This window comes from Cetorhinus maximus, chromosome X (genome assembly GCF_964194155.1).
Source record: "Cetorhinus maximus chromosome X, sCetMax3.hap1.1, whole genome shotgun sequence".
Lineage (NCBI taxonomy): Eukaryota > Metazoa > Chordata > Chondrichthyes > Lamniformes > Cetorhinidae > Cetorhinus > Cetorhinus maximus.
This window is the reverse complement of record NC_135917.1, coordinates 14,080,845-14,108,344: the sequence shown is the minus strand read 5'-3', so window position 1 is coordinate 14,108,344 and position 27,500 is coordinate 14,080,845. Positions and strand designations below refer to the sequence as shown.

At 48.1% G+C, this 27,500-nt stretch overlaps 1 protein-coding gene across 4 annotated transcripts in view; it reads left to right on the top strand.

Annotated features, from left to right (window-relative positions):
- Nucleotides 1-27,500, top strand: part of LOC144672648 (sterol O-acyltransferase 2-like) — a 107,189-nt gene that overhangs the window by 73,338 nt on the left and 6,351 nt on the right. For all 4 annotated transcript variants that reach the window (XM_078534519.1, XM_078534520.1, XM_078534521.1 and 1 more), the window contains 7 exons: nt 190-265; nt 7,136-7,220; nt 8,031-8,076; nt 8,910-9,039; nt 12,940-13,037; nt 18,067-18,165; nt 19,242-19,377. In XM_078534519.1, the coding sequence (XP_078390645.1) occupies nt 190-265; nt 7,136-7,220; nt 8,031-8,076; nt 8,910-9,039; nt 12,940-13,037; nt 18,067-18,165; nt 19,242-19,377 (670 nt within the window). The remainder of the gene's footprint in view (nt 1-189; nt 266-7,135; nt 7,221-8,030; nt 8,077-8,909; nt 9,040-12,939; nt 13,038-18,066; nt 18,166-19,241; nt 19,378-27,500) is intronic.

Sequence of the window (27,500 nt, the reverse complement as noted above, 5' to 3'; positions counted from 1 at the left end):
CGCTTCTGCTTCCTTGAATTGCACAGGGCAGAAATGGGAATGAGGCCTGGTGGTGCACACAGTCCGATCTTGGAGCAGGTGTTGCATTCATGCACTGTCCTGGGCTCAGAATGGCTTTTTATCGGTGAGATTTGAAGCAGAATTTTTGTGATAGTTGAATGGTTAATTTGGTTTATTTTTTTTTAACAGATTCGTTTAATGATGAAGAGTTATTCTTTCATCCGAGAAAATGTTCCAAAAGTGCTGAATGCAAAGCTGAAGGAAGGTAAGGATGGAAATCATGGTGATGCACATCACTGAATGCACATCACCTTCAACTGAGGCACATTGGGGCAGGTCACCTGAGGCTCAAATGCCTGTTGGGTCAAAACCAGTAACCGGCTAGATCACAGAGTCCTCAGTGAAGTCAGCTTCCTCTCATAGCACTAAAAACAGTGTAGAGGGAGCATTACTCTGTATCTAACCCCGTGCTGTACCTGTCCTGGGAGTGTTTGATGGGGACAGTGTAGAGGGAGCATTACTCTGTATCTAACCCCGTGCTGTACCTGTCCTGGGAGTGTTTGATGGGGACAGTGTAGAGGGTGCTTTACTCTGTATCTAACCCCGTGCTGTACCTGTCCTGGGAGTGTTTGATGGGGACGGTGTAGAGGGAGCTTTACTCTGTATCTAACCCCATGCTGTACCTGTCCTGGGAGTGTTTGATGGGGATGGTGTAGAGGGAGCTTTACTCTGTATCTAACCCTGTGCTGTACCTGTCCTGGGAGTGTTTGATGGGGACGGTATAGAGGGAGCTTTACTCTGTGTCTAACCCCGTGCTATACCTGTCCTGGGAGTGTTTGATGGGGACGGTATAGAGGGAGCTTTACCTGTATCTAACCCTGTGCTGTACCTGTCCTGGGAGTGTTTGATGGGGACAATGTAGAGGGAGCTTTACTCTGTGTCTAACCCCGTGCTGTACCTGTCCTGGGAGTGTTTGATGGGGACAGTGCAGAGGGAGCTTTACTCTGTATCTAACCCCGTGCTGTACCTGTCCTGGGAGTGTTTGATGGGGACAATGTAGAGGGAGCTTTACTCTGTATCTAACCCCGTGCTGTACCTGTCCTGGGAGTGTTTGATGGGGACGGTGTAGAGGGAGCTTTACTCTGTATCTAACCCCGTGCTGTACCTGTCCTGGGAGTGTTTGATGGGGACAGTGTAGAGGGAGTTTTACTCTGTATCTAACCCCGTGCTGTACCTGTCCTGGGAGTGTTTGATGGGGACAGTGTAGAGGGAGCTTTTGGACTCGAGGCTGGCGCGAGTTAATTTTTTTTGATTTGTGACTTGACTTGAACAAAATTGAAGTTGGTGACATCCCTCGGTTTAAATAAAATTTCTTTCAGTCCTGTCACAATACAATCGATTGTGTTTTGGCTTGAGCCACCATGTCTGGAATCCAGCCCGGGTTTTGTTCTTCTCCTGCCTAATCCCACCCATTGCCACCACTGATTGGCTGCTTTGGAGATGGGAGTGCCAGATCCGCAGCATTGATTGGCTGAGCAACCTGTCAATCTGGGATGGTCACCACTTCAGGCTCCCCATTGCCTGCTTTGTGACAGACCTCGTGCAGGTCCTGCCCTGTTTGTTCGTGTCTGTGGAAACATCCGGAGATGGAGGATGCAAATCCAACTCATGAACCAAATAAAGGGTACATTGAATCATAGAACGATTACAGCACAGAAGGAGGCCATTCGGCCCTTCGACGAGTGACACTCCCTGGCCTTTGCCCCGTAGCCCTGCACAGTTTTCCTTTTCAGATAATGATCCAATTCCCTTTAGAATCTCTCGATTGAATCTGCTTCCACCACACGCTCAGGTAGCAGGTTCCAGATCCTAACCACTGGCTGCGTGAAATAGTTTCCATGGCTGTTCCTGAGCTGAGCCTTCCAGAGCGGACCTTGACCATCCATGGCTGCCCCCGGCCCTCTCTTGAATGGCGGAGCAGACTCGATGGGCCAAATGGCCTAACTTCTGCTCCTATGTCTTATGGTCTTATAGGTTACGGGGAGAAGGCGGGAGAATGGGGTTGAGAAACTTATCAGCCATGATTGAATGGCGGAGCAGATTCGATGGGCCGAATGGCCTAACTTCTGCTCCTATGTCTTGTGGTCTTGTAGGTTACGGGGAGAAGGCGGGAGAATGGGGTTGAGAAACTTATCAGCCATGATTGAATGGCGGAGCAGACTTGATGGGCTGAATGGCCTAATTTCTGCTCCTATGTCTTGTGGTCTTATGGTCTTAAGGTCTCTCATGGTCACCCCAGACCCATCCACGGCTGCATGCCTGAACAAGGGAGAGGGACAGGTGATTGGAAGAGGATGAAGGGACAAGACAGAGGGAGAGGGAAGCTGGTCAACAGCACACACAAGCGAAACCTCGATCGTGTTACGTGTATCACACGTGGTAACTGCATTAAATGCTGAAATGCTGAGGTCACTTTGCTAATTGCTTTGTGCGCATATTGCTGTACAACACTCATATCATCACCAAAAACTGTATAATTTGGTTCTAAAAGTCATGGAAGTTCGGGCTAGAGAGAACTGCTGTCTGTAAAATATGTGGAACAAAAGTATTTCCAAACCCTACGGCAACGTGAAATCTTGTTCACGACTTGCCGTCCAAAAAGTTAACGTGAACGTGATTTTTTTCCATGAATAAAGCACAATTTTGACATGGGTTTGCGCTTGAGAAAGCAGCCCTCTCTTCTGAGTTTCTAGTTCAGAATGACTTCAGCGATTGGATTCGCTGTAATATTGTCATCGAAACCTTTCAGCATGAACGGCTGTAAGAGGTTCCTCGTAACATTGAGGCTCCTGTTAAGTTTACAATCCACTAATCCTGTCGCTAATGTCAGAACACTCGTGTCTGGAAAGTTGGCAAAATTCATGGAACAACAGGAATTGGTCGACAGCAGCAAATGGAATAAAGTAAAGGCTTTTTCAACTTCCACGTTGAATTGTAATCCCTATCACTTGGCAGTGAAGCCAAAAATGTAAGAAGACATGTTGCTGATTCTCACTTTAAAAATAATGTCGTGAGACTTGACTTTGGCTTGGGAGAAAATGACTTGGTTACAATCCAAGTGGAATTCCTCTATTCTCTAATTGAGGGATTTGTTTTAATCGATTTGGACAGGTATATTGCTGTTGGTAAACTCTGCCAATGTGCTTGCGCCCTGTGACCTCTCTGGTAAATTTCACAAAGCTCACACATCAGCTCCGTTCCATTCAGTGCCAGATCTGCTCTTCGCTTCAAATGCATTCTGTCTGAATCCAAGGTTCATTAGGTTCACCAGTCCACCAGATAGCCACTGCAGCTAGCCAAGTTCGTAGTTGTGGTGTGTTATCCAGTAATTATCCTCTGTGAATAGTTCTGTCTCCTGTTAGTCTGTCTACTCCTCTCTACAATCAAACGCTGCCAAATAGTGAGCAAGTGACGCCCTTGTGTAGAAAGGAATATGCCACCACCTGCTGGCACCAGATGTTATTACATCAGTAAGCCCAGGCTGCTTGGCATAATTCTACCGCCTCTATTCTGGAATTTAATCTATTGACAATTTATTGTATAAAACACCTTTTTTACTTCGTCTTTCACACAGTTTTCTCTAATTGAGGCATTTCACTCGTGTTATTTAACCTCTGATACCTCACCCATATCCCATTCTAGCCAGTGAGAGGAGAAACGTCACTTCTGGTCCCGATCCAGTGTGCACCCATTTGGCCATACCTCACCTTTGACCCCAATCCAATTTTCACCCAGTGGCCATGTCTCACCCCTGACGCTGAACCAGTGTTTGCACAGTGGCCATGTGTCAGCTCTGACCTCGATCCAGTGTTTGCACAGTGGCCTTGTGTCAGCTCTGACCTCGATCCAGTGTTTGTACAGTGGCCTTGTGTCAGCTCTGACCTCGATCCAGTGTTTGCACAGTGGCCAGGTGTCAGCTCTGGCCTCGATCCAGTGTTTGCACAGTGGCCTTGTGTCAGCTCTGACCTCGATCCAGTGTTTGCACAGTGGCCTTGTGTCAGCTCTGACCTCGATCCAGTGTTTGCACAGTGGCCTTGTGTCAGCTCTGGCCTCGATCCAGTGTTTGCACAGTGGCCTTGTGTCAGCTCTGACCTCGATCCAGTGTTTGCACAGTGGCCTTGTGTCAGCTCTGACCTCGATCCAGTGTTTGCACAGTGGCCATGTGTCAGCTCTAACCTCCATCCAGTGTTTGCACAGTGGCCAGGTGTCAGCTCTGGCCTCGATCCAGTGTTTGCACAGTGGCCGTGTGTCAGCTCTGACCTCGATCCAGTGTTTGCACAGTGGCCAGGTGTCAGCTCTGACCTCGATCCAGTGTTTGCACAGTGGCCTTGTGTCAGCTCTGACCTCGATCCAGTGTTTGCACAGTGGCCATGTGTCAGCTCTGGCCTCGATCCAGTGTTTGCACAGTGGCCGTGTGTCAGCTCTGACCTCGATCCAGTGTTTGCACAGTGGCCTTGTGTCAGCTCTGGCCTCGATCCAGTGTTTGCACAGTGGCCTTGTGTCAGCTCTGGCCTCGATCCAGTGTTTGCACAGTGGCCTTGTGTCAGCTCTGACCTCGGTCCAGTGTTTGCACAGTGGCCATGTGTCAGCTCTGGCCTCGATCCAGTGTTTGCACAGTGGCCTTGTGTCAGCTCTGGCCTCGATCCAGTGTTTGCACAGTGGCCATGTGTCAGCTCTGACCTCGGTCCAGTGTTTGCACAGTGGCCAGGTGTCAGGTCTGGCCTCGATCCAGTGTTTGCACAGTGGCCAGGTGTCAGCTCTGACCTCGATCCAGTGTTTGCACAGTGGCCTTGTGTCAGCTCTGGCCTCGATCCAGTGTTTGCACAGTGGCCATGTGTCAGCTCTGGCCTTGATCCAGTGTTTGCACAGTGGCCATGTTTCAGCTCTGACCTCCATCCAGTGTTTGCACAGTGGCCATGTGTCAGCTCTAACCTCCATCCAGTGTTTGCACAGTGGCCATGTGTCAGCTCTGACCTCGGTCCAGTGTTTGCACAGTGGCCAGGTGTCAGGTCTGGCCTCGATCCAGTGTTTGCACAGTGGCCAGGTGTCAGCTCTGACCTCGATCCAGTGTTTGCACAGTGGCCTTGTGTCAGCTCTGGCCTCGATCCAGTGTTTGCACAGTGGCCATGTGTCAGCTCTGACCTCAATCCAGTGTTTGCACAGTGGCCATGTGTCAGCTCTGACCTCGATCCAGTGTTTGCACAGTGGCCATGTGTCAGCTCTGGCCTCGATCCAGTGTTTGCACAGTGGCTTTGTGTCAGCTCTGACCTCGATCCAGTGTTTGCACAGTGGCCATGTGTCAGCTCTGGCCTCGATCCAGTGTTTGCACAGTGGCCTTGTGTCAGCTCTGACCTCGATCCAGTGTTTGCACAGTGGCCAGGTGTCAGCTCTGACCTCGATCCAGTGTTTGCACAGTGGCCAGGTGTCAGCTCTGGCCTCGATCCAGTGTTTGCACAGTGGCCATGTGTCAACTCTGACCTCGATCCAGTGTTTGCACAGTGGCCATGTGTCAGCTCTGGCCTTGATCCAGTGTTTGCACAGTGGCCATGTTTCAGCTCTGACCTCCATCCAGTGTTTGCACAGTGGCCATGTGTCAGCTCTAACCTCCATCCAGTGTTTGCACAGTGGCCATGTGTCAGCTCTGACCTCGATCCAGTGTTTGCACAGTGGCCATGTGTCAGCTCTGACCTCGATCCAGTGTTTGCACAGTAGCCATGTGTCAGCTCTGACCTCGATCCAGTGTTTGCACAGCGGCCATGTGTCAGCTCTGGCCTCGATCCAGTGTTTGCACAGTGGCCTTGTGTCAGCTCTGACCTCGATCCAGTGTTTGCACAGTGGCCTTGTGTCAGCTCTAACCTCGATCCAGTGTTTGCACAGTGGCCTTGTGTCAGCTCTGGCCTCGATCCAGTGTTTGCACAGTGGCCTTGTGTCAGCTCTGACCTCGATCCAGTGTTTGCACAGTGGCCTTGTGTCAGCTCTGACCTCGATCCAGTGTTTGCACAGTGGCCATGTGTCAGCTCTAACCTCCATCCAGTGTTTGCACAGTGGCCAGGTGTCAGCTCTGGCCTCGATCCAGTGTTTGCACAGTGGCCGTGTGTCAGCTCTGACCTCGATCCAGTGTTTGCACAGTGGCCAGGTGTCAGCTCTGACCTCGATCCAGTGTTTGCACAGTGGCCTTGTGTCAGCTCTGACCTCGATCCAGTGTTTGCACAGTGGCCATGTGTCAGCTCTGGCCTCGATCCAGTGTTTGTACAGTGGCCATGTGTCAGCTCTGACCTCGATCCAGTGTTTGCACAGTGGCCATGTGTCAGCTCTGGCCTCGATCCAGTGTTTGCACAGTGGCCACGCCTCACCTCTGACCCCGATTCAGTGTTCACCCAGTGGCCATGCCTCACCTCTGACCCCGATTCAATGTTCACCCAGTGGCCACGCCTCACCTCTGACCCCGATTAAGTGTTCAACCAGTGGCCACGCCTCACCCCTGACCCCGATTCAGTGTTCAACCAGTGGCCACGCCTCACCTCTGACCCCGATTCAGTGTTCACCCAGTGGCCACGCCTCACCTCTGACCCCGATTCAGTGTTCACCCAGTGGCCACGCCTCACCTCTGACCCCGATTCAGTGTTTACCCAGTGGCCACGCCTCACCTCTGACCCCGATTCAGTGTTTACCCAGTGGCCACGCCTCACCTCTGACCCCGATTCAGTGTTCACCCAGTGGCCACGCCTCACCTCTGACCCCGATTCAGTGTTCACCCAGTGGCCACGCCTCACCTCTGACCCCGATTCAGTGTTCACCCAGTGGCCACGCCTCACCTCTGACCCCGACTCAGTGTTCACCCAGTGGCCACGCCTCACCTCTGACCCCGATTCAGTGTTTACCCAGTGGCCACGCCTCACCTCTGACCCCGATCCAGCTCTCATGAAATCTTCTCTGGAAGTCGAATTGAAAAGGAATCTTAATCCTTAGACTCCGTCTTAAGAAAAAGAAGCACATGGGCCTATGACCTATGTCTGAATCTAACCTGACTGGTGATTTGTAAGTTGATTTAATTTTTTTGTCTTTTATTTGTTAGGTGAAGTGCTTCAGATGCAAGAGTTCTCGTGTTACCTCTACTTCTTGTTCTGCCCCACTCTAATCTATCGGGACTCTTATCCTAGGTATGTCGTGTCACTAACCGTTCATTTGGGTGCAGGAAGGGGGCGTTGCCTGGTTTCTTTTCCTGCTTTCCTCGGATTTGTTTTTCTTCCTCTCCTGTTAGGACAGGGTCTCCACGCCTTTGCTGCTGATTGAATTAATTGTGACCTAGATTCAGGAAAGGATGGGCCCGGACCTGCCCATCCAGCTTCATATCCCCTCGAACAAATGTTCCTCCAAGCACTTATCCAAATCTCGCCTGAACTTTGTCCTTTACAATTTGAACTCTCCTCTCCCGTGTGAACATTCCCAGTTTCTGCAGCCTCTCCCTTTAACCCAGGGCCTTGCACCAGGTCTCAGTTTCGTTGTCCTTCACTGCTCCCTCTCCTTGCTGTCTTTCTCATGGTACTGAGCCCCGAGCTATAGTCAGTCAGTACTCCAGGTGAGGCTGGACAAGTGCTCAGTACAAAATCAATTACTCCCTGAGGTTCCTGCTCAGCTCCCCGGTTATAAAGTCCAATTCGTTCTCTCTACTGTTACCACACTCTGCTGATGGCATCATGTCTTTATCCATCAGTATCCCAGATCCCCCTCTCGTGTCATGTCCTGTAGAGTAAAGTTTCCTCATTTGAGTGCCAGAGGTATACTTGGCTCTGGACTATGTCATAGCCAACCTGATCCTGTTCCCAAATAAAAACAGAAAAACAGCTGGGTTAAAAAAAAAGACTCAGCCGGTCTGGCAGCATCTGTGGAGAGAGAAACCCAGCGAACGTTTCGAGTCAGTCTGACTCCTTTTCATCCTTTTCAATTTCACCTTGGCTGCTTTATTTCAGAACTCCAAAGATCAGATGGAAGTACGTGGCACTGAATTTTGCTCAGGTGAGAAAAACATGAACGTTTTAAATCTTAATATCCCAGGCAGTCAGCTGAAATGATGGCTGCAGGAGGTCAGTGAGCTCAACAGAGACACTGGCTCCCCTGTCTAACCCACGAGTAAGCTCCAGTTATATGTTTGAAGGGGCAGAGGTTAGCTCTGCTCCACTAGCTTCCCCCGCACCCACTACTCCCAGCCCTTTCCCCCAGACATGACATCGGGTGCCAGGCGTAGCGACCGAAATCACAGAGTGATCGCAGCACGGGAGACCATTTGGCCCCTTGTGTCAATGCTGGCTCTCTGAAAGAGCAACTCAGCTCCTCCCGCCTTGTACCTGTAGCTCTACGATCCAACTCGCTTGGGAAAGCCACAGTTTTCCAGGATGGAAATATCGGCAGACATTGTATAGTTAGAGTAAGGGGAATGATTGATGGATTGCAGAGTGATGGATGGATTGCAGAGTAATTCATGGATGGATTGCAGAGTGATGGATGGATTGATGGATGGATTCCAGGGTGATGGATGGATTGCAGAGTAATGGATGGATTGCAGAGTAATGGATGGATGGATTGCAGAGTGATGGATGGATTGATGGATGGATTCAAGGGTGATGGATGGATCCCAGGGTGATGGACAGATTGCAGAGTGATGGTTGGATTGCAGAGTAATGGATGGATTGCAGAGTAATGGATGGATGGATTGCAGAGTGATGGATGGATTGATGGATGGATTCAAGGGTGATGGATGGATCCCAGGGTGATGGACAGATTGCAGGGCTGTTGTTTGTCTGTAAGCTCTTGATCTACGTGTCTGTGAAACTTGTGTTCTTCACTCACAGGTTCTTGGTTGCCTCTTCTATTGTTACTTCATCCTGGTGAGGCTTTGTATCCCAGTGTTCACCAACATGAGCAAGCAGCCCTTCAGCACCAAGATGCTGGTCCTATCGATATTCAATGCAACATTACCAGGTACGGGCAGTGGGAAGGTGTGGGTCTGGTCAGGTACACCAGAAGAAAAAGGGAATGGACCCTGATGTCAACATGAACACACTCAGTAAGAGGGAGATGATTATAAAATGATTTGAAGCCTTTGCCCTATATTCCTTCATGTTTTGATATACAAAGGTATTATCAAGATAGGAAATTAACAATTGATTTAGCATCATCACTGCCATGTGCAGAAGAGAGTTCCAAACTTCTACAACCCTTCACGTGTTAGGATATGTCCTCTTGTCCTAGACTCCCCATATAACAGAAATAGTTCCTCCCAATCAATCCCATCTATTCCCTTAATATCTTGAAAGCTTCAATCAATATCACCCCCTAGCTTTCTAAATCCCAGGGAATACAACCCTAGTTTGTGTAATCTCTCCTCATAATTTAACCCTTGGATTCCCGCTATCATTCTGGTTAATCTACACTACACTCCCTCCAAGGTCTATATCTCCTCCCTCAGGTGAGGTGCCCAGAACTGTTCACAGTGACTCCGGGTGTGATCTAACCAGGGCTCTGTATAACTGAAACATGATTTCTGCCCCCTTGTATTCCAGTCCTCTAGATATGAAGGTCAGCATTTCATTAACCTTTCTGATTGTTTTCTCTAACTGTTCATGACATTTTAATGACCCCTGTACCTGGGTCCCCGAGTCTCTTTGTTCCTCCACTGTTTCCAGTTCTTCATCATTTCAAAAGTATTCTGTTCTATCCTTTTTTAGGTCCAAAGTGGATGACCTCACATTTACCAGTTTGCTCATTCACTTTAATCTATCAATAATCTTTGTCATTTCATGCTTCCTTCAACACTGTGCACAATGCTGCCTATCTTTGTGTCAATGGGAAATCTGGATGTGTGGGTTTCTATCCCATCATCTCAGCCGTTAATCAATACACTGAATAGCTGAGGCTCCAACACAGATCCTTGTGGGACCCCACTAGTCATATCCTGGCAACTAGAGGAGCTGCCCATTATTCCCCACTCTCTGTCTCCTTCTCATCAGCCAACCTCCTAACCTAGAATAAGGAGGAGAAAATATATCTATTTTTGAATCATGTGAATGACACGGTAGCGAGGTTTTGGGGAGGAAAGAGTGAAGAATGCATCACTAATGGCAGGAGGTCCACAGCCCTTCCAGTACATTCCCTTGGGCCCTCTTCTCCCCTCGTTGGCCATATGAGGGGGAGGAGAGGGGGTGGCTCAAGGAGGGGGGAGAGGGTTAGGGTGGGCTCCCAAAGCCAAGAGGTCTTGCATTCACAGGCCAGTGAATCAGCTCACCCACCACAGGAGGTGAGGCCCACTTCAGAGTTCAGGCCTCGGACCTGGCCTGAGGCTCCAAATAATGTTCAATTGTCAGCCCTGACTCAGTTGGCAACACTCTCGGGTTCAAATCCCACTCCAGGGCTTGGAGGGTCAAGGCTGACACTCCCGTGCAGCACTGGGGGAGGGCTGCACTGTCGGAGGTGCCGTTCCCAGATGTAGGGTTAAAACGAGGCCCCCTGTTCAGGTGGATGCGAAAGATCCTATGAAGAAGAGCAGAGGAGTTCTCCCCGATATTCTGGCCAATACCTATCCTTCAATCTACATCGCAAAAACCAGAAAATCCGGTCATTATCACACTGCTGTTTGTGGGAGCTTGCTGTGCGCAAATTGGCTTCCATGTTTTCTACATCACAACAGTGACTGCACTTCATTGGCTGTAAAGCACTATGACATGTCCAGTGGTCATGAAAGGCACTATATAAATACAGGTCTTTCTTTTAATTGCTTTTCTCAACGCCCCTTTATAATGGGGAATATATGGCTATTTATTCATATCCTTGGGTGGGGGCCCCCAGTACTCTCTCCGGAATTGGTGCTTTTGGCAAGTGTGTGGCATTGTGGGGCAGGTGGGCACTGGAGATATGCCCTGGTAGTGTGAGCATCTGCCTGAGCTACGTAGATTGAGAGGGCTCATCAAAACTCCACTGCAATCTTCGATTCAGTTCCTGAGGGTCCTGGGTATAGATAGTTACACCAGATGTTGTCAAATGGTGTCATTATCCCAGGACTTGCTGCATCATAGGAGATAGAGCATTGTCCACTTGAAATCACGGAGAATAAGACGTTTTGCGATGGAAGAAGCTTTTTTAATTCGTTCATGGGATGTGGGCTTCGCTGGCTAGGCCAGCATTTATTGCCCATCCCTAATTGCCCCTTGAGAAGGTGGTGGTGAGCTGCCTTCTTGAACCGCTGCAGTCCATGTGGTGTAGGTACACCCACAGTGCTGTTAGGGAGGGAGTTCCAGGATTTTGACCCAGCAACAGTGAAGAAACGGCGATATATTTCCAAGTCAGGATGGTGAGTGACTTGGAGGGGAACTTCCAGGTGGTGGTGTCCCCATGTGTCTGCTGCCCTTGTCCTTCTAGATGGTAGTGGTTGTGGGTTTGGAAGGTGCTGTCTAAGGATCCTTGGTGAGTTGCTGCAGTGCATCTTGTAGATGGTACACACTGCTGCTACTGTGTGTCGGTGGTGGAGGGAGTGAATGTTTGTGGATGGGGTGTCAATCAAGCGGCTGCTTTGCCCTGGATGGTGTCAAGCTTCTTGAGTGTTGTGGGAGTTGCACTCATCCAGGCAAGTGGAGAGTATTCCATCACACTCCTGACTTGTGCCTTGTAGATGGTGGACAGGCTTTGGGGAGTCAGGAGGTGAGTTACTCACTGCAGGATTCCCAGCCTCTGACCTGCTCTTGTAGACACAGTATTTATTTAGCTAGTCCAGTGCAGTTTCTGGTCAATGGTAACACCCAGGATGTTGATAGTTCTGGTAAGTTAAGCAAGGTTTGTCTGGTGGTAAAGTATTTCAGCCTTTCTATCTGAGGTATATGATTTTCAGCAGCGTGTTACATTGTACCTCATGTTAGTCATGTGACATATTGCTTCAGTAAATTTGCTGTATTTGGAAAAGAAAGAAAAATTTGCATTTATATAGCGCCTTTCACAACCTCAGGACATCTCAAAGAGTTTTACAGCCAATGAAGTACTTTTGAAGTGCAGTCACTGTTGTGATGTAGTAAACACGGCAGCCAATTTGCGCACAGCAAGCTCCCACAAACAGCAATGTGATAATGACCGGATTTTCTGTTTGTGCGATGTTGGTTGAGGGATAAATATTGGCCAGGTCACTGGGGTAGCTCCCCTCCTCTTCCTCGCAGTAGTGGCCATTGGGTCTTTTATGTCCACCTGAGAGGGCAGGCAAGGCCTTGGCTTGACGTCTCATCTGAGAGACAGCACATCCACTGGTCCTCCCTCAGTACCGTCCTGGATTATTGCTCCTGTGTTCAGGTTGTACAAGGCCCAATGAGCAATGCCACAGGAGGTCCACCAGCTCATTATTAAAATGTTTGAAGGTGAGAAGAGAACTCCACTCATAGCTTGGGAAGGGAGAGTTGGGGAGGGGGTCGGTGGGGGGTAAATTCCCTGCTCGGTGCAATATTGGGCCCCACAGACCAGGAAGGCCCTCGGGATACTGCCAGAGCTGATCTCAGCTGGAATATGAGAAGGGATGTTCGTGTTATGGGTTCATGGGGAGAACTCCTGTCTCTATCAGCGACTCCCCCCACCCCAACCCCCTGCTGGGAATCACATGTGTCCGAACGCTGAGTGAGGGCAGGACCTGACCCCCCGCTGCGATGCCCCACGGGGTTGAATAGCTGACTGAAGACTGGATGCAGGAGTCATGGCACCGGACTTAAGACAGCAGCCAGCACCTTCGGAGGGGAGACTATTTGGGGGAGGAGAAACCGTTGGTGGGTCTGCTTTATGTGCATTTCATTTTGGAGGTCAGAAATGACGGGTGGTCGGACAGGCTGATAACTGATCTGCTCTCTCCTCCAGGTACCTTCCTGCTGCTCCTGTTCTTCTTTGCCTTCCTCCATTGCTGGCTCAACGCCTTTGCTGAGATGCTTCGTTTTGGAGACAGGATGTTCTACAAGGTAATGGGGGGATGAGCGGCCAAAGCTGAGGAAATGGATCTGATCAACAGTGACAGGAACATTGATGAGGAAGATGTGCTGTGAGGGGGGAGGGGGCAGGGGAGAAAGGGATGAAGAAGAGGAAAGAAGCCAGGGATTACATCCGCGCTGATCCTGGTGTAGTGAGCGGCTTTGGCAGAAGAGCAAGGCATGAGGTGGTTCCACCTAATCTGGTGACACCAACTTCAAAATGCCTTCCTGGGGTGTGGGCTTCACTGGCTGGGCCAGCATTTATTGCCCATCCCTAATTGCCCCTTGAGAAGGTGGTGGTGAGCCGCCTTCTTGAGCCGCTGCAGTCCATGTGGTGTAGGTACACCCACAGTGCTGTTAGGGAGGGAGTTCCAGGATTTTGACCCAGCGACAGTGAAGGAACGGCGATATATTCCCAAGTCAGGATGGTGAGTGACTTGGAGGGGAACTTCCAGGTGGTGGTGTTTCCATGTGTCTGCTGCCCTTTCAGTAAAGGTCACATCATCAATGCAGTCATCCACAGTCAGGTCATGAATGACCAACAAGTGAAGAAATATCCTGAAGGGAGATGAGGAGAGGGGCAGTAACATCTAAAAACACCTCGACCTTATCCAGTATTTTGATCCAGTTCATCTGCAGATCCGGTATACTAGAGAATCTTGTAAGCCAGCAGATACAGTGTACCAACAGATTCTGTGTACCAGCAGAACTGGTATACCAGGAGATACTGTATATGAAAAAATCCTGTATACTAGCAGACGTGGTATCCTAGCAGATCCAGTATACCAGTGGACCCGGCATTCCAGTGGATCTTGTACACTGATACATCCAGTATACCAGCAGATCCTGTATTCCAGTAGATCCAGTATTACCAGCAGATCCATTATTATCAGCAGATCTGTTCCAACAGATCTGGCTCACTAGCGGATCCTGTATGCTAGCAGATCTAGTCTCCCAGCGGATCCAGTACACGAGCAGCTCATTCCAGTATACCAGTGGTTCCTATGTACCAGCTGGCCCTGTAAACCAGTGGGTCAGGTATACCAGGGGATCTGATGTCCAAGCAATCCTGGTATACTAGCAGCAGTTCCTGTATCCCAGTGGATGTGATGTACCAGTGGATCCTGTATCCCAGTGGTTATTCTATAAACTGATATACAAGCAGGTCCAGTATACCGGTGGGTCTGGTATACCAGCTGACCCATAATGCCAACAGATCCCATATATCAGCAAATCCTGTGTACCAGCAAAGTTGGTATACCAGTGGATCCTGTATGCCGACAAATCAGGTTCCATAGAATCCGGTATATCAGCGGACCTGGTATATCAGTGGATCCTACTTACCAGCAGGTCCTGAATACCAGTAGTGGTTAAGGTTCACCAGCAGATCCGGAATATGAATGGATCCTGTGTACCAACAGATCCTGTATACTATCGGATCCAGTATACCTGTAGTTCTGGTCTACCAGCGGAACCAGTATCCCAGCCGATCCAGTTCACCAGCGGATTTTCCATACCAGCAGATCCCATGTGCATGCGAAGCTGGTTCACCAGCAGATCTCATATTCCAGGGAATCCAGTATATCAGCAGATCTGGTATACCAGAAGATCCGGTATAGGAGTGGCTCCTGTTTATCAGCAGATCCTGTCTAACAACAGATCCTGTATACGAGCAAATAATGCAGAGCATGAATCTGGTATACCAGTGGATCCTCTATACCAGCAGATTCTGTATACCAGCGGATCATATATACTAGTAGACACAGCATACTAGTGCATCAGTTATACAGAGCAAGTCCAACAGTATACCAGTGGGTATGGTATACCAGCACTCCCTGTATACCAGCACTTCTTGTATACCAACATACAGTCTAGACCAGTGTACCCTCTATTCTAGTGGATCCTGTATACCGGGAGATCTGGTGTACCAGTGTATCTGATATACCAGCAGATGCAGTATATCAGCAGATCCTGTATGCCAACTGATCCGGTGTACCAGTGGATTCAATAGATTCAGTAGATCCTGTATAACTTTGGAAGTTTTTTTTATTCTTGGGATGTGGGTGTCGCTGGCTAGGCAAGCATTTATTGCCCATCCCTAATTGCCCTTGAGAAGGTGGTGGTGAGCTGCCTTCTTGAACCGCTGCACCCTTTCCTTGCTCCTCTGCTGGTGAACCAGATATGCTGGTATACTGGATCCGCTAATATACTGCATCTGCTGGTATACCGGATCCACTGGTATACATTCACGCCAATGATCATCTTCAACAAGAGAGAATCTAACCATCGCCCCTTGACATTCAATGGCATTACCATCACTGAATCCCCCACTATCAACATCCTGGGGGGTTACCATTGACCAGAAACTGAACTGGACCAGCCATATAAATACTGTGGTTACAAGAGCAGGTCATGTGGTGTAGGTACACCCACAGTGCTGTTAGGGAGAGAGTTCCAGGATTTTGACCCAGTGACAGTGAAGGTACGGTGATATATTTCCAAGTCAGGATGGTGAGTGGCTTGGAGGGGAACTTCCAGGTGGTGGTGTTCCCATCTATCTGCTGCCCTTCTCCTTCTAGATGGTAGTGGTTGTGAGTTTGGAAGGTGCTGTCTAAGGAGCCTTGGTGAGTTGCTGCAGTGTATCTTGTTGATGACACACACACTGCTGCTACTGTGTGTCAGTGGTGGAGGGAGTGAATGTTTGTGGATGGGGTGCCAATCAAGCAGCCTGCACTGTCCTGGATGGTGTCAAGCTTCATGAGTGTTGTGGGAGCTGCACTCATCCAGGCAAGTGGAGAGTATTCCATCACACTCCTGATTTGTAGAAGGTGGACAGGCTTTGGGGAGTCAGGAGGTGAGTTACTCATCACAGGATTCCCAGCCTCTGACTTGCTCTTGTAGCCACAGTATTTATATGGCTGGTCCAGTTCAGTTTCTGCTCAATGGTAACCCCCAGGATGTTGATAGTGGGGGATTCAGTGATGGTAATACCATTGGATGTCAAGGGGCGATGGTTAGATTCTCTCTTGTTGAAGATGATCATTGGTGCGAATGTATACCAGTGGATCCAGTATACCAGCATATCTGGTTCACCAGCAGAGGAGCAAGGAGAGGGTGGAAGTGTTATTCCACGGGACCTGTGTAGTCCCGGGATAAGCCCATCCCTAACTGCCCTTGAGCAGGTGCTGGGGAGCCACCTACAACTGAATGCCTTGTGAGTACATTTCAGTGGGCAGTTAAGCATCAACCACTTTGGGTTGGAGTCACTTATAGGTCAGGCGGGGTAAGGATGGCAGATTTCTCCCTTGAAGGACATTAGTGAACTAGATGGGTTTGTATAAGAATCCAGTAGTTTCATGGTGATTATTAATGAGACTAGCATGTTATTCCAGATGTATTTATTAATTGAATTTAAATTCGACCAGTTGCTGTGGTGGGGTTTGAACACATGTTACCAGAGCATTAATCCAGGCCTCTGGATTACTAGTCCAGTAACATTACCACTACACTACCATCCCACTTTTGTCCCTCCAAAAGTGTCCTTGACAATGGTCTCTAGTGTTCTATTCCAGAAAGCCAGTTGGCGATAGGTAGAACTGGAGCCAATCTTTACACACTCTTATGTTTATTGACAGAGTTACACATCACAAGCATACGCCTCCTAACCCAACAACCACAGTTTTAGTCTCCATCTATTTACAGGGGCTCAAGTGAATGCCCATCACCTGCATATAATTAAATACAATTCTTATACAATTAACATCTAGTAGTTTTCTCACTGCAGAGGTTAGACTGAGTGGCCTGTAGTTACCAGGTTTATGCTCTCTCCCCTCTTGAACAAAGATCTAACTTTTTTAATCCTCCAGTTCTCGGCCATCACTCAAATATCCAAGGAGGATTGAACGATGGTTGTCAGAGCTTCTGCTACCTTCACCCTAGCTCCCCTCAGTGACCTTAGGATCCATCCCATCTAAACTTGATAGCTTTGAACGATACCAACCTGGATAGCACTTCCTTTCTATCTATCTTTATCCTATCCAATATCTTTACTCTCTCTTTTAGTGCAACATTGACTTCATCCTCGTCTTTAGTGCAGACAGCACTGTGGGCGGATTAACACCACAGCGGTTCAAGAAGGCGGCTCACCACCACCTTCTCAAGGGGCAATTAGGGAAGGGCAATAAATGCTGGCCCAGCCAGCGACGCCCACACCCTATACCTCCACAAGAAGATTTCCTTCTTTGTCCTGTAATCAGCTCCACCAAACCATTAATTATCCTTCCACTCGCTGTATGTTTATAAAGAATTTTTGGGTTCCTTTTTATTTTACCAGCTTACTGTAGCCATAGCTTTCAGCTCCCAGCTCTATCAGTGACCCGACAGCCTTGAATCCATTAGCCACCTATCATGTAATCCAGGAATGTGTATCTCGATGCATTTTTAAACATCCTTCTCCACATCTGTTCCATTGTCAGATGGTTTTCTTCTGCCTCGGCAACATTGTTCATTTTCACCCTGCTCGTGCCCATCACTGAAATGCCAGTCTAGCTCAGAGATCGATTTCTCGCATACTCTCCTCATGGGCTTCCATCCTCTACGACTTATTTGAAATGCTGCTGCTCACGCCCTTGGTTAACCTGTTCTCCCGTCACCCCTTTCATTGCCAGGTTTCCCTGCTTCCCTATGGCTGTATGAATCCATCTGACTCAATCTATACTCTCATCCTAACCTTGGCAAGGAAAGATTCGCACACACCCTATGCTTCTCTGACAATTCCCTTCTTCATGTTCCCCTCACCTTCTGCTGCCCCCTTGGTGGTAGCTCTTCCACCTATCACGCCAATACTGATCGCATTTCCCCTCCTGCCATCTCCCGCTGTGTGGCTGAGGCAAGGCGTGAATTGAAATTGTTGATAAATCTAATCTGTGATTAGGAAGTTGTGCTCTGATAAGGAGATGGTGACTCTTCCTCTTCAACTAGTTCCCCTGGTGATTAATTCTCCTCTTTTTTTAATTTTCAGGACTGGTGGAATTCCACCTCCTTCGCTAACTACTACAGGACCTGGAATGTGGTGGTTCATGACTGGCTTTACTGTTACACGTACAGTGATTTCCTCCGGGTAAGGACCCCATACATCCATATTCTCTCGCTCTCTCTCTCTCTCTCTCACGCATGGACACATGCCTTTTAAAAAATATTCTGCTTTTCTGTTCTCACGACCAAAGTGAATAACCTCATGCTTCTCCACATTATACTCTATCTGCCACCTTGTTCCCCACTCACTGAACCTGTCTATATCTCTTTGCAGCCTCTCTGTGTCCTCCTTACAGCTTACATTTCCACCCAGCTTTGTATCACCTGCAAATTTGGATACATTACTCTCTGTCTCTTCGTCTAAGTCGTTCATGTAGATTGTAACTAGTTGAGGCCCCAGCAATGACCCTTGTGGCACTCCACTAGTCACAGCCTGCCAATCTGAAAATGCCCCATTTATCCCTACTCTTTGCTCCCTGTATGTTAACCAATCCCCTATCAATGCTAATATATCACTGCCAACTCCATGAGTCCTTATCTTGTGTATTAACCTTTTGTGTGGCACTTTATCGAATGCCTTTTGAAATTTCAAGTATGCTACATCTACTGGTTCCCCTGTATCTACCCGACTAGTCAAATCTTCCTTCCCTTTTGGAAAACCACGCCGATTCTGTCTGCCAAATCCCGACACAAATGCACATCCAGAATTACACACACACTGATGTGACAAACATATCCTAGACTTCTCGCCAAGAGATCATCCTTAAGTCGTGGCCTTCTGACACACTTGACAGTGAGTCTCGACAGGCTATTTGAGGCAGCGTGTATTGGAACCAAACTGGATTCTGCTCGCTCTGGAGGAGGATGAATGGACAGCAGGTACTGACGTGAAGGCTGGCTGCTGTTGTCTGCTCTCTGGCCCTGAATGTTGAGATCAGTTGTAGCTACCCTGTCAGCATTCAGGCTGAGATCTGCTGAGTGGGGACTTTCAACCGGGGATCTCCTAGGCCCATGTAACCCAGTATCGCACTGGTGGAGCATTTACACACACATAGCCATGCATTTTTTAACTCGGGTGTTTACATGTAGTTCAATGAACTGCTGAACAGCAACATCAGCAAGGAATGCATAATCCATTCTGTTTCTCCTGTCTCGTTGCAGATTTTTGGTAGGAGGTTTCGTGTTGCTGCAATGCTGTCTGTCTTCATTCTTTCTGCAGTTGTTCATGAGTATGTCCTAACACTTTGCCTGGGCTATTTCTACCCAGTCATGTTCTGCCTCTTTGCCATCTTTGGAGGTAGGTGATACACGTGGGTTTACAAATAGTCATTTGGTAGTACAGAACTTGTGTATTGCTGAGAAAAGACATTATGTAGAAGCTCTTTGTCTTGCACTCATCAGGACAATCGCAAGAATACCAATGTCAGGGGAAGCAACAACTTTATACTGTATGAGAAGAGAGTGCTGATTGGTAGGCGAGCGGACTTTTATTGATAGAGGCATTGCCGTGGAGAATGCACCAGTTGATGGTGACTGACAATTAACTGCCAAGCATTGTTTGAAATTTAAACCAGGCGGCTTGTTTCAAACAATGCTTGGCAGTTAACTGTCAGTCACCATTAACTGGTGCATTCTCCATGGCAATGCCTCTATCAATAAAAGTCCACTCACCTACCAATCAGCACTCTCTTCTCATACAGTATAAAGTTGTTGCTTCCCCTGACACTGGTATTCTTGCGATTGTCCTGATCAGTGTTAAACGAAAAGCTTTGACAAAATGTCTTTTTCCAGCAATACACATGGGTCCGCTAATGTTACGGTGGGGGGGGGGGGGGGGGGGCGGGTGGGGGGTGGCGTTCAGAGGGTGAGGGTGGGGAACAGTCAGCATCAATCAGCAAAATAGATCACGCCCAGTGACTGCATGTGGACATGAGCTGATGTCCATTCAGACCGAATTGTAGGAGTTGCCTTGGTTGAATAACCCCCTGATAGGAACTCTCTGTGCTCACCGTGTGAAGATTGGGCACTTCGGGTGAGGTAGCCAACACATCTGGGCCTTCCGGGGAGGAGGGTTGAATGTGCTGTTGGGTGGGAGCAGAAGTTACTGTATACCTTCACAACACACGCAGGATTTTCTGCAGGGCAATAATCTGGAAATGACCTGGTTAACAGCAGCCAGAATGGATTCCAAGGGGGAACGTCCTGGCTGGTCAACCATTGACCATGTTAGAAATGCAGGTCCCTTTAAGCGTAAACCAGGACCAGCTTCAGAGTGAATTGAGAGCAGTGATGCTCATCGAAGCCTGGACTAAAGAGGTGGGCTTTTCCCCAGTACAGGGGCTTGCGTCTGGACAGGAAATGGATTTGAAAGGGAAGAGCGCAAACTGGTGTTTGTACCAAACTATAGCTTAACAATAAAACAGTCGTGATTCACAGAATGTCTTCTGCTCCCTGGTTTGGTAAATGGAGATCCACCTATTAGACAGCCACCCCTCAATAGCTTGTGAACTGTGGAAAGCCCTTATGATCTGATGTACCTAGACTTCCAGAAGGCATTTGACCAAAGTGCCACATGGAAGGCTTTTAGCTGAGCTGGACAACAGCCTGAGGGGGGAGGAGGTAACATCGGCAGGGGGTGGGGGTGCGGGTGGGTGGGTGTGAGGGGTGGGGGAGACCTTTGCGCTGGCCTGTAGCAGGCTGAAGTTGTTTGCTGGGCCTAGGAGAAACATTCTCCTGCTCCACCAAAATAAAATTCAACGTCACTTGGGCCATTTTTGGACAGCATCTAAGGGTCCCTTTAAGAACAGCTGGTTAGGCCCCTCAATGCCTGGTACAGATGAGCTGAGTGTCTGTTCCACATGCTCTACCCAATTGTACTTCAAAATGACAACCACGTCTATATGCACATCACATGGCTTGGTTTACATGCTCCAAATGGTCTCCCACTTGAAACATGTGACCACCCTAGAACCAGCATAAATGGGATGTTAAATAACTCAACGCCATTTTTGAGGCACTACTGGAGGTGGGCAGCAGCAATGATTGAGGAGAATATTACCGAGCTGGAGAGAGGGGATGACCTGGTGGTCAGAGGCAAAATCTATTTGTTTTTTTTCCCCCATTATTCTTTCATGGGATTTGGGCATCACTGACAAGGCCAGCATTTATTGCCCATCCCTAATTGTCCCTTGCACTGAGTGGCTTGCTGGGCCATTTCAGGGGGTAGTTAAGGGTCAACCACATTGCTGTGGGTCTGGAGTCACATGTAGGCCAGGCCAGGTAAGGACAGATTTCCTTCCCTAAAGGACATTAGTGAACCAGATGGGTTTTTACAACAATCGATGATAGTTTCATGGTCACCATTACTGAGACTAGCTTTATATTCCAGATTTATCAACTGAATTTAAATTCCACCAGCTGCCATGGTGGGATTTGAACACATATCCCCCCAGAGCATTAGCCTGGGCCCCTGGATCACTAGATCTGTAACATTACCACAATGCCACCGTCTAACTCAGAGCTAAGAGTTAGGTTAGGGTTAAGGTTAGAGCTAAGAAACAACATTGCTGGAAATATTCTATAGTCACCAACTAGTGGGAAAGATATAGAGGAACAAATTTGCAGGGAAAATTACTGAGAGGAGACTGGCAGTTAACGTAAAAGGGAATCAAAGAGCCTTCTATAAGCATATAAATCATAAAAAGATGGTAAAAGGAAGGGTAGGGACAGTTGGAGACCAAAAAGGGAATCCAAGCAGGGACGCAGAGGCCATGCCTGAGTATTAATTCAGTACTTTGCAAGTAAGATCCAGCCCTCCATCATTCTCTGGGTGAAAAGTACTCAACTCCCCTCTGACCCTTCCACCAATTAACTTAAACCTATTACCCTTGATTATTGACCTCTCTGTTAATGGAACCCACACTCTCTGTGCCCCTCATAATTTTACACACCTCAATCAAACCTCCCCTCAGCCTTCTCTGTTCCAAAGAAAATAACCCCAGCCTATCCAAACTTTCCTCAGAGCTAAAATTCTCCAGTCCTGACAACATCCTTGCAAATCTCCTCTGTACCCCCTCCAGTGGGATCACATTCTTCCTGTAATGTGGAGCAAAACTGCACGCAGTATTCTAGGTGTGGTATAGCTAGCATTTTATACAGTTCTAGTGTAACCTCCCTGCTCTTATATTCTATGCCCCGGCCAATAAAGTTTCCCATATGCCTTCCTAACCACCTTATCTACCTGTCCTTCTACTTTGAGAGATGTGTGGACATGCACTCCAAGATCCCTCTGTTCCTCTACACTTCTCAGTATCCTACCATTTAGTGTGGATTCCCTTTCCTTGTTAGCCTTCCCCAAATGTATTACCTCACACTTCTCTGGATTGAACTCCATTTGCCACTCTTCTACCCACCTGACCAGTCCATCGATATCTTCCTGCAGTCCACAGCTTCCTTCTTCATTATCAACCACAATTTTTGTATTGTCTACAAATTTTTTAATCATGTCACCAACACTTAAGTCATCATCATAATCGCGTCTGTTTCCCTCCGTTATCTAATATGGCCAATTCTTGCCTGTGCAGCCATCTGTTGTACATTCTAACGTGGCTGTAGAGCCCAATGACAGACCTGCACGGCTTTCCACAGCAAGGATGAATTGCCTGATTTTGTAGGGACTGCCCAGTCTTTCTAGCTTGCCTTTTGTCCTTAGCTGCCTGTATTCTTTGCTGTTCAAAGGAAACAACACCACTACTTGAGATCCTTTCCCAGGTAGCTCTTTATTGTACATTTTTCTCCCAGTCCGTAGTGGATATGACACATTTCCTGAGGCTTTCCTTCAAGGACTCCTTGAACCTTAATCTCGGCCTGCCTTGCAGTTCAAGTTTAAGTTGTGAATACCTGACCGCCTGAGGAATTTTATCATCAGTCATACGCACTACATGTCTACTCCATTTGAGCTGGGCTCTGATGATGAGTACTTCAATTCCAGACATTTCTGCTCTTAGAAGTATCTCAGTATGTGAGACTTTGTCCTCCCATTTGATGCCCATGTTGTTTCCAAAACATCTCATGTGGAACCTGTCCGACTGCTTGGTATATCTGGAGTATGTAGTCTATGTCTCACAGGCAGAACAGAGGGTAGGTATTCTGGGGAAGAGAATTCCACAGACTAATGGCCCTCAGAGAAAAAAAATTCTCCCCACCTCTGTCTTAAACGGTAGACCTCTTATTCTTAAACTGCCTCCCCTAGTTTTAGTCTCTCCCACAAGTGGAAACATCCTCCCGGTATCCACCCTGTCAAGTCCCCTCAAAATCTTATATGTTTCAATAAGATCACCTCTCATTCTTCTCAACTCCAATGAATACAGGCCCAACCCATTCAACCTTTCAGTTATCTACAGCCTTCAGGGTTGTGTCATTGGTAGTTTTAGCAGTTGGGGTATAGTCAGGATCTGGTGATGGTTGGTAGAGTATCTCTGTTTCCCTTAGGCTGATAGTTAGCCCATAGTCAGCCACTGAGAGACATTAGTTGACGGCCATGCTCACAGTGTGACACAAGGACAGAGTCACCAGCAAACAGCAATTCCTGCATCATCGTCTCTAATACTTTAGTTGAGGATTTCAGTTGTCTCAGGTTGGAGAGGCTGCCATCTGTTCGGAATTGGATGTAGATTCCATCAACATTTCCATCAAATGTTCCAGAAAACATGGCGGCAAACAGTATATGGAAAAGCACAGGGTCTATGACGCAGCCCTGCTTCACACCACTTGTTCCGTTAAAGGAGTCAGTGTATTCACCACAGTCAGTGACTCTGGTCGTCATCCCATTGTGAAGCTGCTCAATCAGATCATCCAAGTTTGGCTAAGGCTTTCCACAAGGCCTCTCTGTTTACTGTGTCAAAGGATTTTGTCAGGTTAACAAAGGCACAGGACAGTCCCTTCTGCTGTTCACAGCACTTCTCTTGTATTTGTCGAAGGGTGAAGATCGAGTTGCAAGTGCCTCTGCCTTTCCTGAACCCACTTTGACTCTCTGGCAGTGCACATTCTGCTATGTGATTTACCCAGTCTGTTGAGTAGAACTTTTGCTGGGCCCTTACCAGCTATCAGAAGCAGCGAGATTCCCTTGTGGTTGTCACCCACCGATTTCTGCCCGTTTCCCTTTGTAAATGTGAACAACCCTGGCATCCTTGAGCTCCTGGGGAATGGTGTGTTGATCCCCCTATTCTGATGACGGTGTAATTGTGTGAGTTTGTGTGACTAGCTGGGGTCCCTGGATTGAGAAATTGTCTCTGGGATCCTGTTGGAGCTTGGAGCTCTCCTGATGGCTCTGTCAAACTCTTGAACAAAGGGTTTCCTGTCCATGTGTTCACATTTGGGCCAGTCTGGAAGCTTGTCCACAGTTGCCCCATTTAGAGAGGAAAGGCTGTTAAGCACATCATTTAAAGTGCTCAGCACAGTGCTCTTTGATAACTGTCCCGTCCATCAGGAGAGATTCCCTGTCAGTGCTGGGAGTAGCCGCTTGAGGGCGGGTCATAGACAGGGCTTTATAGGAATTCCTCATGTCATACTGATCAGCGCAGAGTTCTCTGGCTTGTTTGACTCGTCATGCCTGGCAGCCTCTGTTGCAGGTTCCTTCTGCTATCCCGGAGTCTAAGTCACTGGTACGTACCACAGTATTGAGCCTTGTGGAACCTCACTGGAAATAACCTTCCAGTCACAAAACCGCTCGTCCACCATAATCCTTTCGGGTATGATTATAAGCCCGGTGGGATTTTCCGCTCCCGCGGGAGTGAGCCAATTTTGGATCCGACTCGCCACTTGCCCTTGGGCCCCATTAGCTTTTGTTTTTCTGACAAGTCTGCCCAAGTGTGACCCTGTCAAAAGAGTTGCTGAAATCCATGTTGACTACATCAAATGTGCTACCCTCATTGTTACTGAGTCAGAAAATGGAATCAAGTTAGTCAGACATGACCTTCCCTTAACAAATCCACTTGACTCTCCCTGACTAATCCATGCCTTTCCAAATGGCCCCCCTCTCACTGCTTTTCCAACAATTCACCCTCACCACTGTGGTCAGGCTGACTGGCCTTGTAATTATTCAGGTCATTCCGCCCTCCCTTTTTAAGCAACAGTCCAATGTTAGGAGTCCTCCAGTCCTCCGGCACCACACCTGGAACCAGAGAGGATCGGAAAATGATGGTCAGAGCCTCCGCTATTTACTCCCTGGCACCCTGAGCAGCCTGAGATACAGTTCATCCAGGGGCTGGGGGCTTGTCCACTGCGAAGGATTCTAAACGCCTTAATATTTCCCTCTCACTATGTTTATCTCACTCCTTCTCTTTCACTTCAGTGTCTGCTCCCTTCCTCTCTTTTGCGAAAGGAGATTCAAAGCATTCATTCAGAGCCATTGCCCACATCTCCTACCTCCACACACAGGTTACCCTTTTGGTTTCTGATCAGCCCTATTCTTTCCTTTTAGTTACACTTGGGCTTTTTCTATATTTAGAAAACACTGTTGGGATTTCCTTGACTTTACTGGCCAATATTTTTTCATGCCCTCTATCTTTGCTTTCCTAATTTCCTTTCTCTGCGGGTCCTGAGCTCTTGATGTATTATATGTGCTTCTTTATTGCCTTATCCTACCAAGGATGCTCTTTGACAGGCTTTAGATTGTTGAGTTTCCCCCTTTGTCTTTGTGGGAACCTATTTATCCTCAACCCTCACTATCTCCTCCTTGGACACCTCCCATTGCTCTGACGCTGATTTACCTTCTACTCCATTTTGTGCCACATCACATCTCAGCTTTGTAACATTTGGCTTTTCCCCAGTCAAAAGCTCCTACTCTTGGTCCATCTTTCTCCTTTCCCGTAACTGCCCCACATCTAACTGGATTAGGGATCAGTCCCACTAAAATCGTGTCCCAATGCTATCCCTCCTGCCTGCCCAGCTTAATTCCCGGAAACTCAGTCCAGAGCTGTCCCTTCTCCCGTTGGGCCTGCCATGTACTGGCTAAAAAGGTTCCCCTGAGTGCAGTTGAAGAATTCTCCACTCTCTATAGCTTTTACACTGAATTTATCCGGGTTAATATTAGGGCAGTTGAAATCCCTTTCGTTCCTGGAGTTCTCAGGAAGATGTCAACATGTTTGCTCTCCTGTCTCCCTCTGACTTTTCAGCACTGTGATTGTCTCTTTCTGTTCTCAGCTCAACCCATGAGGCCTCATTTGAAGATCCTCCGAACATATCATCCCTCCTCATAGCTGTGATCGGTTTCTTCAACCAATATTGCAACCCCCATCCTCCTTTTCCCTCCCCCTCTCTATCCTGTCTGAAAACCCTGTAACCAGGAATGTTCAGCTGCCCATTCCTGCCCTATGATCAGCCCCGACATTGTTCTTCCATTGGTGTCCTCAGTTCATCTTCCTCGTCGACTAGACTCCTTGTATTGAACAATACACCACCAGTCACTGAACAACACCCTGTTCACGTTCTTCTAGCCTTTCTGTCCTGACCTTCCACACTTTCTAGCAAACTTCTTGTCTTCCCATTTTCAGTTTTGTTTCTCTTTCTTCTGAATCTGTGCTCACATTCCCATCCCTCTCATCCCTGTTCTGTTACAGACCAACCTTAAACACTGTGTCCAGTTCTGTTTCAGTCCCACCTTGAGCACTGTGTCCAGTTCTGTTTCAGTCCCACCTTAAACACTGTGTCCAGTTCTGTTTCAGTCCCACCTTGAGCCCTGTGTCCAGTTCTGTTTCAGTCCCACCTTAAACACTGTGTCCAGTTCTGTTTCAGACCCACCTTGAGCCCTGTGTCCAGTTCTGTTTCAGACCCACCTTGAGCCCTGTGTCCAGTTCTGTTTCAGTCCCACCTTGAGCCCTGTGTCCAGTTCTGTTTCAGTCCCACCTTAAACACTGTGTCCAGTTCTGTTTCAGACCCACCTTGAGCCCTGTGTCCAGTTCTGTTTCTGTCCCACCTTAAACACTGTGTCCAGTTCTGTTTCAGTCCCACCTTGAGCCCTGTGTCCAGTTCTGTTTCAGTCCCACCTTGAGCACTGTGTCCAGTTCTGTTTCTGTCCCACCTTGAGCACTGTGTCCAGTTCTGTTTCAGTCCCACCTTGAACACTGTGTCCAGTTCTGTTTCAGTCCCACCTTGAGCACTGTGTCCAGTTCTGTTTCAGTCCCACCTTGAACACTGTGTCCAGTTCTGTTTCAGTCCCACCTTGAGCACTGTGTCCAGTTCTGTTTCAGTCCCACCTTGAGCACTGTGTCCAGTTCTGTTTCAGTCCCACCTTGAGCACTGTGTCCAGTTCTGTTTCAGTCCCACCTTGAACACTGTGTCCAGTTCTGTTTCAGTCCCACCTTGAGCACTGTGTCCAGTTCTGTTTCAGTCCCACCTTGAGCACTGTGTCCAGTTCTGTTT